Source organism: Lampetra planeri, chromosome 19 (genome assembly GCF_965212315.1).
Source record: "Lampetra planeri chromosome 19, kcLamPlan1.2.h2, whole genome shotgun sequence".
In the NCBI taxonomy this organism is placed as follows: domain Eukaryota; kingdom Metazoa; phylum Chordata; class Hyperoartia; order Petromyzontiformes; family Petromyzontidae; genus Lampetra; species Lampetra planeri.
This window is the reverse complement of record NC_136125.1, coordinates 5292662-5306685: the sequence shown is the minus strand read 5'-3', so window position 1 is coordinate 5306685 and position 14024 is coordinate 5292662. Positions and strand designations below refer to the sequence as shown.

The following is a 14024-nucleotide window of genomic DNA, read 5'->3' as shown; positions in this document are numbered from 1 at the left end:
AAGAAGCCCGACTGCTGATGATATCACTAAAACAAAGTCCAGTTTGCTTGCATTTATTGAACGCTGCTCAAATTACGCACTTTCCAAAACGCAGCGTGGCCGATGGGCTGTGCAAGATATAGTCCGCTTATACAATCTTTACTTGTATTGTCCACAACACCAATAATACAAAACTGAATTGTAGAGGACTGCTTGCTACTACTGCTGCTGCCTTCTCACTCGTCTGTGGTTACTCCTCGTGCCTCCCGAGTCAACCCCTCTCTCAAAGAGTGCGCACAAGGGCTGATCGAGTGAGGGCCCACCAAGTCCACGATAGGACCCTCACCCGTTTCCCCGTCGTCGCCACCGCCACCCGCCACCACCACCTTGACTTTCATCACAAGAAACGGCATTAGAAGCAATAAAGAATTTTATTTTTTGAAACAATTGGAAAATACAAAGATTTCATTAAGGCTCTAATCCTGTTCACCATACAGTGTACAGAATACGGGACACTGTGTCTTGTTATTGCCGTGGATCACACGATCGGGAGGAGAGCGGGGGGGGTGGCACAGAGGACGCTGGGGGTTCAAACGGGGGGGGGGGGGGGGGGGGTTATGGACACGACTCACGAGGGATTGACCACGAATGGGGGGGGGGGGGGAGACGTGTGGCAACAGCAAGTAGACGACGCGGAACCAGAGATTCAGAGATTCACAACGGTGAACGGAGGGGTGGGTCCTGAGGCACCGCACGAGTCGCGACGACGTCCCTCGACAAACACCGCTCGCCCGCCCGCTCGCTCGCCCCACCCGCTCGCTCCTCTCGTTGTCGTCGAATCCGCCGTCGACCCCGACGCTCCGGCGATCATTCCCGGGCGGAGCGGCGTGACGACTGTGGCAGCCGTGCTGCCCCCCCCACGTTTTGAAACTGGCCGCCACCACCACCAAGGAGAACGACGCGTTTGTCACAAGGCCATTCACCGTCCTACACTCTTTGTGTATTTACTAAATACCAAACCGTATATACATAAACATATACATAGAAATTTATTTTGTTATGTCATCAGAAAACCATATTTCGGAAAACTAAACCTTTATTTAGCATTATCCCACCAGATGTATGAAGCATCACTATGTTGTAAACTAAGCACGCTCACACAACCAACTCGCCCCCCCCCCCCCCCCACCATCACATTACTGCTCTGTGCTCATTTGTCCAAGCGTCAGTCTGGCTCAAGAAGCACCGTAAAATCAGAATCCCGCCCTATTATTTGTAGGAGTTTGAAGCTGCTTTAATTTTTCCCGAGTTCTCACTGCTGCGCCAACAAGTGCCGATTAATTAATTGCGCACGAGCCGCCGACGGCCTCAGGTGTTTTGGATCGCCGAATTCGCAACAAAACCCCGGTAAGCGAGTCCGCACTTACGCGCGTGCGCGTTTAGGTGTATTCCCCGTGAGTTCAAGGGTCGGGCGCGACTGCTCCCTCCACACGGCGACCGTGGGCGTTTGCGAACGCGCGCGCGATGTGCGGGCGACGTTTTGTGCGAGCGGAACACCGCGAAGCCGCCGCATCGCGCTTCTAGCGCGACGGCGAGGAGTGACGCGGAGCCAATAGGAGCTGCTGTCCGCGTGAGCGTCACAGTGGGAATCTCGACGGCTTCGTTAGCAACGAAAGTCCCTCCCTCCTCCTCCCACCCCCGCGGGGCGCACTCGCGAACTCGCACGCGACTCCAATGATGCGGTACACGGGAGAGATCCGCTATAGCTCGGCGCTGCCCTCTATGGGACAGCAGCTGCAGCAGCGATTGTCTGCAGCCTCTCCCGGCCAGCTCGCGATCGCCAGAGGTCTCCTTCCACGCTTTCTTCGTGTCGACCGCGGTTCGAGTCCCCCCCCCCCCCCAATCTCTTCCACCTCACCGATTCATAGATATATGTATATATGCATGTTTTCGATTTTTTTTTTTTACAAACAGCATTTACTATTAGATTTGTTTGGAAATTATAAATCTAGGGGAGGAAAAATATACACGTGATTGCCTTCACTGTCCCAACCGCCATCAAAATAATTTCATCCTCATGTACGTCAGAAGTTTTTGTCATTGTATTCGATTTTGATTTTCCGGATGATCGGTTCCTCCGTGATCTGCTCCGGAAGCGACAAATCCTCCCGCTCCTCTTTAATCAGCAGCCGCTGCTGCTGCTGCTGCTGCTGCTCGTCCGTTTCCAGCTTGACCACGACGTGCGGCTCCTCCTCCTCGGCGAGTATCGTCCCGTCAGCGGGCAGTGCCGTGATCTGCTCGGGCAGCGAGGTGAGTTCCGTGGGGAGGGTCGTGATGTCTGCCGACAGTGACGTCATCTCCGACGACAGCGAAGTCATCGGCAGCGAGACGCCGGTGCCGTCGTGGCCGCCGCCACCGATGATGACCGAGAGCACCTCCCCCGGTTCGGCCTCGCCGTGGCACTGGCGGTGCTGCTGGTGCTGCTGCTGAGATTTGAGCGGCGTTAGTAGGAGCACGTTCTCGTTTTTGCCCTCGGGGCCCCGGATGACGGTTGTGGTGATGACACCGGGCTGGGAACCGTCGCCGTTGGTGAGGAAGAGGAGCGGCGTGCCGGAGGCGAGGCTCACGATCTCGCCACGCCGCGAGCTCGGGCCGCCCGTCTGCGCCGCTGCCGTGGAGAGGCCCGGCATCGTCTGGAATACGATCTTCTGCGTCGACGATGCAGCGCTCGTGATCACCGACTGCTGCTGCTGCTGCATCTGAGCCCCCATGGTGACCACCACCGGCACCTGTGCCGCTCTGATACAAACAATGGAAGCGACCACCATCACACGTCAATGCTCACCGCCATCGTTGTCGTCGGCCGTGTGAGGCGGCCGATGACACCGTCACCAATCCCTGCCCTTGCCCTCTCATCCAGCGGCGTACGTGTCAATAGACGCGGCTACTTTTCCAGAACCATTTCCGCGGTTATCCGATCGGTGGAGCACTCGGAACTGATTATCGGTTAACGTTCGAGATTGCACGAAAGCCAGCTCTCTCTCACACACACACACACCTGCTGTCCACAATCACTTGGTCCTGCGGCTTTGCCTTGGCAAGGGGCGACTTGGCAGAGAGTCCACCGCCCGGTCGGTTGGGTCGCCGGTTCCGTCCGCCCATCGTGCCGCCCGGCATCGCCCCTTCCGGGCGGCCCTGGGGGTGCGGTGAGGAGGGCTCCACGGTGCCGGGTGAGGACCCTCCCTCCTCCGAGCCGTCCTCCAGCAGCAGGTTCCTGGGCATGTCCTTGAACTGGTAGACCAGCCTCTGGCCCTCCACTTTGGCGAGGATGCCGCGCTGGTAGTAGTACCTGTCGGGGGAGACGGCGCGCGGGACGCACTCGCGTTGAGAAGCGCGAGCGGGGCGGTTTCAAAACTCTGGTGGCGTGACGGCTAAACGCCGGTGCACGACGGGTTGCTACAGGCTGCTGCCAGGACGGGTAGCAGAAGTCAGTGCAGGAAACTCCGTTGTTGCGTACAATCCCTACGTTGCCGAAACTATCTTCAACGTCCCCTCCTTCTGGAGAGCGGGGGCCTGTTCGTTTCACAGACCTCAGGGTGGGCTATGAATCTGAATAAAGCACGGATGGGAAACTGCCATCGACATCGGGTAGTAGTAGGTTGCGGGACTACGTTGCGGTGCAGAATAATCCACTGTTGTATCATGCTTCCAGGATGCTACGGCTTTTATCCAGCAATCTGTCTATCCATCAGTCTGCCATTATGCCTCCATGTCTATAAGTCGGTCTACCCATATATCTGTGCGTCTACCCCTTTAGCTTAACATTCTGCTTCCCCCCTTCAACAAACATGCCGTGACCAGCATGGTGGCGTAATAATTTAACCTTATAAGGCGCACAGCATTCGCTCGCTCTGGGAAAGAGAACGACTCAAGATGATCGGAGGAACCACAGACAAGCAGGAAGGCTGCCACGTGGTGAACCGATGACAATTGCCCAAGCTCTGCTGCGTTAAGGTGTTGTCGGTTAACCAACAAGTGTTTAGACATGGGAGAAAACCCACGCATGCAAGGGGGAAACACGCTATCTCGTACGGACGGAACAGGTGGTAACGCCTTCTCCTGGCGAGCCAGGGTATGGCTCCTCATTGACACCCAAGGGAAGGCAGAATCGCAACATCTGCTGGATCACAGGTGTGCGTAGGTAGCCACCACCGGTCAAACAACCCCAGCAACCCGGCGCGGCGAGGGCCCTCATCCAGCAGTAGATTGCGGAGAGCGCGGGGGGTCACACACGCACCTGAGCGCGCGGCCCATGGTCTCGTAGTTCATGTCGGGCTTGTTCTTGTGCTTCCCCCAGAGTCTGCTCACGGCCTTCGAGTCGACGAGCTTGAAGATTCCCTTCTCCTTCTCGGTCCACTTGATGAGGCGCGGGCACGTGTTCTTGTCCTGCAGCAGCGACAGCAGGAACTCCCACAGGTAGACCGTGTGACCTAACGCACGCACACGCCGAGCGGCAAACACGCACACACACGCACACAGCTTCATCCTCCTCGCCCCGCTCACACCTCCCCCAGCAAGTTGAAAGTTTGTATTTTGCTTAACCAGCTGAGGGACTGGGAGAGGACCCATCCTGTCACGCTTGCAAATGAGACCAGGTTGAAGTCCTGCTCTCGTTTGCAAGTGCGGATCAACGGAGCTTGCGGAAATATAAATACCTTAACGGTGGCTTTATTCACAGCTCTTGCTGCCTCATCGAGGGTCGACGACTCAGTGCCCACGTGAATGCGAATGTGCCGGTGAGTCAACCGATTTCTTGATAAGCTCTAAACGGATGAGATATTCTAACGCCCTACATGTCATGTGACATCACCTCATCATATATATGTACGTTGAACTTCCGTCGCACCACACGTTGCCAAACAATTCTGCCACGTTGTCTCCTTCATTGAGTGCCCACTAACTTCCGTGCAAAACAAATTACGTGTCGCTGCTGCGTTGGCAGTGGTGCACATGCTCTCGTCAATAACAACGCTGCGGCCTTAAAACCACCGTAGAATAGGCGACGTTTCAGGCAATGGCCCTCCATTTGTTTTCGGTGCCAAGAAGGGGCATTGCCCTGAAACGTCGTCGATTCTATAAATATATTAAGGCAGTGTTAATTGATGATTGTGTTTGCTTTTATTTTCTGTTTGTGCATTTATCATCCCCTTAAGTGTGGCACAAGACAGAACAAATGTGCAGTGGATACCTACGGGCTATCTGCCTATGGGTCGTGATGACGATGATAATGAAGTGTGAGAGAAACGACCAATAACTCCGTGATGCCGGTAGCACCGTGCGTGCCCTGGGCGTACACAACGCACCTTCTCGAGACTTCTTCCTGAGCGGCCCGTCAGACGGCAGGATAGGGGAGCACGGTCTGCTGCACTTGGGCTTCCGTGCTGCAGGACACAAAGGGGTTTCAACAAATTTAAATTCACCATTGATCAGTATTCCACAGCACGAGTCCGACTTCAAATACTGCCTTTAAAGCCTTTCTACAATTTTATTTTTAATCGAGAAATAATTGTACGCACTTTGCCAATGTTAAGAAAACTGAAGTGTGTCTGTAGGCCTTGTAATCTCAGTGTAACATTCCATTTTTGTGAATTGTTTTTTATTTCTTCTCAACGTTATTTACTTAGGCCTTGGATTGTGAGCACTTAAGATGACCACAACCATAGAAAGTGTTTCAAAATATTTTTTTAATATTCTTTCAAAAACTTTAAATGATTAAAAAACCTCGTTTTTATTCCAATATATTTTAAAACCACGTGCTGTGTGACCCTCTGTACTGCTCCCTTCGCCATGCACGCGCAAACTCGAGCGGTGCAACGAAATCTTGACGCGGATTTTTCCGAAAATAAAAACTCCGTGCACCGTTAAAAAAAAAAAGTAACGCACAAAAAAACTCCCAATACGACTCTTCTATCCCCAAACATCAGCTCCGAGCCTCGCGCGTGAATGTCACAGAATCTGGACGGTCGCGTCGAACCTTTCTTCTTGCGGTTGTTGGCCTGCCCGTCGGCCTGGGGGTGGTGCCCCCTCGTGCCGTGCACGTGACCCTCGTGCGCCATGACGACGTTCACGTGTCTCCCGTCGTCGCCGCTCATGTCGGGCGCAAAGATGTGGGAGTCTGTGAAACGCCAAGCCAGGTTACACAGCGACACTAGTTTTGATTCTTTAAAAACTGAAAGAAGAAAAAAATCACATCACAAGCCAGTTTAGGCTTGCATCACGATAAAAGAGTGTCATGTGCACTGTACCCCAAAGAGTAGAGTGTTAGTAGAAGTATGAAATATGCAGGTGGTCTGCACCTTGTTAAAACAAGGTAGGGAACCAATGCACATGCATGGATAATTTCATGCTGTCCACACAAATATTTAATCTTCGTATTTAATATTTAATAAAATAGGGCGCCACGGTGGCAACTCCCACGCCTGGTATGCAGGTCAAGGGGTTTGATCCCGACCCCGACGCCTGTAGATTTGGAGTTTGCGTGTTCTCCCCGTGGTCGTGTGGATTTTTCTCCGGGTCCTCCGGTTTTTCCCTCCACATTTAGAAACATGCGTTTAAGATCATTTCGCTGCGATAAATGTCCTCATGATTAGCCACTTGGTTGAGCTATCGTTTGTGATTAGGTCACAACTGAAAAAGAGCTGTACAGCTCAGTGGGCCTTAACCTGGTAAAATAAAAAATAGTTTAATGAAAAAATGAGTAATCGTCAGGAGTGAAGCCAACCAAGGGCAAGAGGTGTGAAAACGAAATGCGCTTGCCTGTTTACAAAGTCCTTTTTTTTTACCCTGGCCTGTGTCTCCTAAGTTTCGGTAAACCCTTTTGATACATTTCGCCAGCTAGCAATGAAACTTCACCCTAAAAGTCTGGTTCATATTGCATCTCCTATTACAGATGGACAGAGAATATATGACTTTCGATCTTAGTCGGTAAGCCTTAAATGATTACAAGAGTTAATATTAAACGTCGGATTTCACGACCAATGTTACAATTCATTTTGGCGCTGCACTCATCTAACCTGCCGATCCCAACCAAGCAATTAACTCTAGATTATTAAACCGTTCATCTACATGGCTGTCATGCCACCTACTTAAGGCCCCGAGTGAGGTGAGCTCATTCACAGGAGAGCTTCGCTGAGCTTTTGCGAACACCTGATGATGCTTGGTGCAATGTAAAGCAAACCGTCGTGTGAAACTGTCAAAGTCTTGCTTGATTTTCAACATTGTGGTTTTGCCGATATAAATCAAATCAGCTGACATATATGCTCACGTGACAACATGATGCCATTGGCTCTGTCGGGTGGTGGAAGGTTCTAGTTAAAAAACAGACACACCTACATGACTATTCCAACATAAGATAATTATGAATCTATTCCACAAGCGTTCTGTCCACCACCCATCTCTCCTTCTCTGATCCCGCCCGACACGGGGGGGAGGGGGAGAGGCAGGGCCAACTCCCCATCTTCGTCTCGCGTGAAACGACACGCACCCATCGCGTCGGTGACGGAGTCTGTGGCCTCCATGTGCAGCAGGGCCTCCGCCGCCTCGATGGTCTCGGAGTGGCAGTCATCGCTGAAGTGGCCGTTGACGGACGCCTCCACTGCGGACACACGGCACGATGAGTACAAACGCAAATCGGATTTACAAAGCGGTCAAACAACGACCGCATCTTGGTGCATTTGCAAAATGCCGTCGCAATGAAGCCATCTGTAAGAATCTGGTTACGTAGTCGTTCCGTCGGCATCCCTGAGGTGGCATGGGAAATTCCACATTGTGTCGGTGTGAGGCAGTCTATCCACAAGATAAGTTGTTGTTTTGACAAATGATCCCCACTGCTCCCCCTCCACCCCGTTCTTTGTAGGTTTTGTGAAAAAAATGTGATGGATGATGATGATGGCGGCAATGGATAATGCGGATGAAGTCACGAGCACGGGTGCACAGTGCACAAACCATCGCGCCACTACTCCACCTCTCTGTAAACAGTACCGCGCGGAGGTTTTATACACAAACACACGCACGTGTAAGGCAACACCCCTTGTCCCCGTTCGCTCTGACTGTCCAGGCTGCTGTTGACTGCGCCGTCTGGTGAAACCTTCAGGAATGCCTTGGCAGCCGTTCAACCCGAGCGGACGCGCGGCCTGGCACACGCGCAAGCGCTCCCTCGCTCGCAACTTTGCCGCCGTGCGTAAATAATGATAAAATGATCAAGGCGTACGCGCACGAGCAAAACCTTCAAGAGCGGCACACGGCAGGATCGACGATGATCGCTAAACTCGGAGTTGACCTTTGAGAGGTCACAGGCGAGCTGCGAGCGAGCGGGTGGAGTGCCAGCGTAGCGGTTTGCACATCGTCAGCCGTGCTCTACTGGATTAAAGCATCCCGAAACTGTGGCCCCCTTTGAGTCTCACAGGCCTGCAATTTAATGCTCCATCTAGCGCCTAAACAAGAGCAGGATTTCGCCGCTCCATCTCTGCGGTGGGAATCATGTGCTTGTGACTGCCTGGGCTGATTATTACACGAGGTCAAAACTACCACATCGGGCAGGTCCAAGGTCACAAACCATTCCTCAAGCTTAGCCCCAAACCATGTTCAATCTTATTACTCGAGTACTATGATGAATACTTCCAACTAATTCTCATCAAGGAATACAAGGCCGAGGCCTTAGTCAATCCTCAAAGAAAACTTAAGAATTCAGAGTATTACAAGCATCAAAAAGTAACGACTAAAGTAAACATCTTAAATAAATCCTACACACATGGTTTCATGTATCACTATTTTCCCAATTGCTAGTAGGCTCGGGTAGGTATATGATTTGTAGCAGCAGCTATAGAGCGACAGGCGTAATGGATGAGATGTGCCAGGCACAGAAAGATTTTCCAGGTCGCTGAACCAGACAGGCCCGGCTGAAATCAAGTCCTGTTACCACCACTTTTAAAATTGTTCTTCGTCACCAAGCAATGACTTTAGACAACACACACACACAAGGAGGGTTGGTCACGTGACCTATCCTGCTTGCGAGCTGCATTGATGCTGCAGTCGGGTTACGTTTGCGACCCTTGGATGCGCGTGCACTGGCCACACTGCATCTAGCAGCAGAAGATACTGAACAATCGAGCAGCATTGTGCAGCAGACCCTTACAGGTCTGGCAGGATGACACGAATCATCACGGAACAACAAGATCTCAACGTGCAAACACAGGCAGGAGAGTGATGAGAGGAACTGAGATGGGTGCTGCGAGGACATGCAGGCTTTGGTGCAGATGTGGGAGATGTTATAGAGTTGGGCACCCCACGGCATTTCAGGATGAGAGATGACATTAGTAGATGCAGATGTTGGATAAATGGAAGCTGTAGGTTGGGATCGGTAGCCAGAGGTGATGCAAAGACTCGGATTAATGAGAGTATTCTGAAACGACAAAATGTGAAGATATTTGGGAGAAGTATGTTTTAGGTGAATAGGAAACACTGGCATATTCACAATTAGTTGGTTAAGATGTGTGGAAGATGTACAAGATGTCCGAGATAACTGGGATGGAATCCTGGGAGATGCACTATGATGGATTTATAAGAGGGTTGTGAACGAGAGAAGCTGTCCTAGAGTTGTTGGCAGAGGTCTTTAGTGCAGGCAATGGAATTAGTTGGTTGGGATGTATGGAAGATGTACAAGATGTCTCGGAGATAACTGGGATGGAATGCTGTGAGATGCGAGATGATGGCGTTATTATGGAGATGTGGACGAGAGAAGCCGTCCTAGAGTTATTGGCAGAGGTCTTTAGTGCAGGCAATGGAATTAGTTGGTTGGGATGTATGGAAGGTGTACAAGATGTCTCAGAGATAACTGGAATGGAATGCTCGGAGATGCGAGATGATGGAGTTATTATGGAGATGTGGACGAGACGGTGTCTGAAGAGTTGTTGGCAGAGGTCTTTAGTGCAGGAAATGAAATGAGTTGGTTGGGATGTATGGAAGATGTACAAGATGTCTCAGAGATAACTGGGATGGAATGCTGTGAGATGCGAGATGATGGAGTTATTATGGAGATGTGGACGAGACGGTGTCTGAAGAGTTGTTGGCAGAGGTCTTTAGTCCATGGCCGAATCTCCCCCTGCACCTCCTTGCAAACCCAAATGTGTGTGGGATGCCGTACGGGGGGTGGGAGGTGTGCATGAGCAACGTTTGGGTTGTATGTTTAAGGGAGGAGGAGGAGAGGTGGGAAAGAAAGCACCGCCAGTACCCGCGGCTCTCAGCAGCAGCTCGAGGCGATTCTGTCGCACGCAAGTCGCCATTTCTTCCGGGTTGGTGGCACCGGCAGCAGCAGCAGCAGGCAGCTCTCTTAATAAAAGACAAATCTCTCCCGTTCATGGGTGCAGCTATAACCACCGCAACAACGAGAGACGGAACACACAACGACTACGGGTACCGCAGCAGCAAAGGGGATAACACGAGCTTTGCCCGAACATCGCCACGTTAGCACAAAACGATGGAACTGAACACTCGAGAAACACACCACAGACTTCAGCCGTAGCAGTGAAAACGACCAGAATTGCAGTGACAGCAGACACACACAGCACAACAACTACGCTACGTGCAACTCGTCGCAATGACACAACCGTTAAGAGCGGCACATAATAACAGGGAACAGCAGCAGCAGCAGCAACAACAGCAGCAACAACACATACCAAACGAGCGGCCGTGTAACACATTGGACGCCTAAAATAACCACGTAACGCACACTGGCGCAGCCGAAATACGCGCGCCAATCTACTCTACGCACATCCAACGCCGACGGTGAAAGTCGCCGTCGACGATTTCACGGACGAAGTTGAACTCAGGCGAAAGTCATCTCGCGTCGGATGCGTCAATGCCACCGCGGAGTGAACATCGAAGGCAGTTCTAAGCACACGCCTCGTGTGTGTAGCCGCTGTGAGGAAGAGAGAGATCGCCTCCCGCACGCCGTCACGGGGTCGTGAGGGGTTACTTGACCATAACTTCACGGCGTGGAATGTAACATTGGGCGCACACACACACACGTAGCAGCGACACGGCACACCGAACTCGACATTCAACGACGCGTGGGCTACGGACGTCCAAACAACAGGCGGCGATAACGGAACACATTATTCCCGCAACTCGTCATGTACCTCTCAAGGTAACAACGGGGGGGGGGGGGTTGCTACTCGAGAGCGACCATCGTTGTGAGGAGGCTGCGGCTCGCAATATATATTTTTTTTAAAAAGACGAAAGTACACACTGCGGGGGGCGGGGGGGGTCGAGGCGAAGTTTGCGATGCGCTTAAAACAAAACAAAAAAAAAATTCCCCTCGAGCAAATGTATCCGTTCTTCTATGCTATGATTTCTTTTTTTTTAAACAAATTTTTGCTCGACAGATATTACCACCACTAACCACTAACCACCAAGAACTAACCACACGCGCAGATTTCCCCTCCCCGAGCCCCCCCGAGAGAGGAGTTTGAGAGTCGTGGTGCGGGCGCACACAGACCGCGGAAGTGAAGCGGCTGCCCCGCTGCTCGCGATACCCCGGAAGAGGAGGAGCCTACGCGGCCGCGCTAAAATCAACCAATCGGCGCGCAGCACTCACGGCGGCGTCTCCACGCCCCTCGTTCGTAATTCCCAGCGCGGATAAAGCACGCCGGTGCAGAATCTAGAATTCGTAGTGTGGACAGGTAAGGGCGGTTTAGAAATGGTAATTTGGAACGAGCGCCCCGCCCCTCGGATTGGCCCAACAGTGACGTGCGCGTTGTTCGGAATTCGTAGTGCGGACGGACATAGGGGGAGTTTAACACGTAGTCGGCTTTCGCGAACAATGTTCATAACAGAGGTTTTTTGGGGTTAGATCGCGTAAAATATATAAATGTGCCGTTGCCAAAATTATTTAGAAGAGCAAATTGCCAAAAACAAATATTAACTTCTGTGAAGCAAAAGCCTTAAGAGAATTGAGAGCAAATAAAGATTTCAAAATTCTTGCTGCTGATCAGGGCCCATCAAATGTTGTGATGCCCCATGAGGACCACGATAATGAAAACACATTCCTGCTGCGGAGGGAGCTGGTAGGAACGTTGGGTTGTTCGGTCAATGGCCAGGGTCAACGGCGGCGTGGTGTATTCCGCAAATATGCTCGACTGTGAGGGCGGGCACAAGCCGACGTGAGTAGGTTAAACATTGAGTTTTATAAGGGCACCACGGGGTGACCAGCCCTTCCCCACCCAGCCCCACCCCTCCCACCCCCCACCCAGCCCCACCCCGCCCCTCCCCACCCTCCCCACCCAGCCCCTCCCCTCTCCACCCAGCCCCACCCCTCCCATTTTTGGATGCACGACGGACGGACACAATAATCCCCTATGGGCTGGTGTAACCAGGAGGTTCCTACCAATATCAAAGATTTACTCGGTGAAGGCACCTACCTTAAAATTAAACGAGACCCAACCAGCACCTTAGAACGTAAAAACAGCGGCAATCATTGCCAAGTCATCAATTCCCAAGGAAGAGCAATACCTGATCAAACCAAGGGCATCAAAACCACCAAGACTTTATGGGCTATAAAATAAAAATCACAAATCTGATGTCCCATTAAGACCCATCGTTAGTACAATAGGCTCTGTCACGTACAAATTAGCGCAATACGTAACGAAACAAATACAGCCCTACATCGGTAGGACCTCTTCGTTCATCAAAAACTCTGTAAATATAATTTTAAAAATATTAAGCTTAACCCTAATGAAATTCTCGTAAGTTTTGATGTGACCTCTCTGTTCACCAGGGTTCCGGTCAACGAGTCAATTAAATTACACGACACTCTGGTAACGAACAAAGGTTTAGCCAAAGATATCCCAAGCTGAACTGAACACTGTCTAAAGAACAACTACTTTTTGTGGCAAGGTGACTTCTATAAACAAAAGGAAGGAACAGCAATGGGTCTCCTTTGTCTCCTGTGATAGCGAATTTGTACATGGAATATTTTGAAACAAAAGCAATAGCTTCAAGCACACTGAAACCATCTGCTTGGTTTAGATATGCGGATGACACATTGGTGGTCTGGCCACACAGCAGAGTTCCACTGAACGCATTTCGAAATCATCTCAACTCTCAACACCCATCCATCCAGTTCACCATGGAAGTGGAAGCTGACAGAACTTGGATATTCTGCTTGGGCGGGGTCGATATAGTAAAATAACATGCAGCGTTTACCCAAAGAAAACGCATACTGACGCCTATCTGAATGCAGTCACACCATCACCCCGCACAGAAATCTGCTCTTATCAAGACGCTCATTCATCGAGCTAAGAAAGTGTCAGATGGGGACAGTCTGAGAAGTGAAATTAAACATGTTAAAGAAGCGCTGCAAATGAACGGTTACAATGATGCACAAATCAACAGGGCATTGAATGCCAAAACCAAATCAAATAATGAGCATTGAAACTGCCCAAGTAATTAAAACAATCAAAATACCGTACATGACAGGAGTAACTGATAAACTAGCCAGATATTTGGAAAAACAAACATCAGTCAGATTTTGCATGGTACATAAAATACTGAAATTAATATCTGGTACAAAAGATGTATTACCGAAGCTATCAACAGAAGGTGTGTACAAGATTAACTGCACGTGTGGACAATGTTATTTTGGGCAAACAGGACGAATGATCAGCACGAAACTAAAAGAACATCAGAGAAATATTAAATTCTCCCAAATACAACTGTTAGCAATAGCAGAACACGTGTGCCAACAAGGACACTGAATTGATTTTACGCGATCTAACGCAAAAAACCTCTATTATGGAGGACATAGCGGATTTGCAATTCGTAACTTTGATTAGGCGCGGTTCCGAATTCGCTGGTTTGGACGGGCAAATAGTTGATTGCAAACTCCCACTTGGGATAAGCATGTGTTTGGAATTCCCAATTCGGATGGGAAGAGCGATTGGATTTGGCAGTTTGGATAAGCACGGCCTGTGTCGGAGCAGCTGCTGACA

General features: G+C 50.7%; 1 protein-coding gene across 4 annotated transcripts in view; it reads right to left on the bottom strand.

Annotated features, from left to right (window-relative positions):
* Positions 1-1277: 1277 nt before the first annotated feature.
* LOC144723994 (uncharacterized) overlaps positions 1278-14024 on the bottom strand; it is a 55431-nt gene continuing 42684 nt past the window's right edge. For 3 of the 4 annotated variants that reach the window (XM_078602811.1, XM_078602812.1, XM_078602813.1), the window contains 6 exons: positions 7523-7633; positions 6014-6154; positions 5343-5420; positions 4277-4469; positions 3038-3328; positions 1278-2778 (listed from right to left, as the gene is read on the bottom strand). In XM_078602811.1, the coding sequence (XP_078458937.1) occupies positions 2064-2778; positions 3038-3328; positions 4277-4469; positions 5343-5420; positions 6014-6154; positions 7523-7633 (1529 nt within the window). In that variant the 3' untranslated portion in view covers positions 1278-2063. Of the gene's footprint in view, positions 2779-3037; positions 3329-4276; positions 4470-5342; positions 5421-6013; positions 6155-7522; positions 7634-10267; positions 10366-11458; positions 11478-14024 lie in introns of those variants that run through there. The other variant, XM_078602814.1, reaches the window with a different exon arrangement.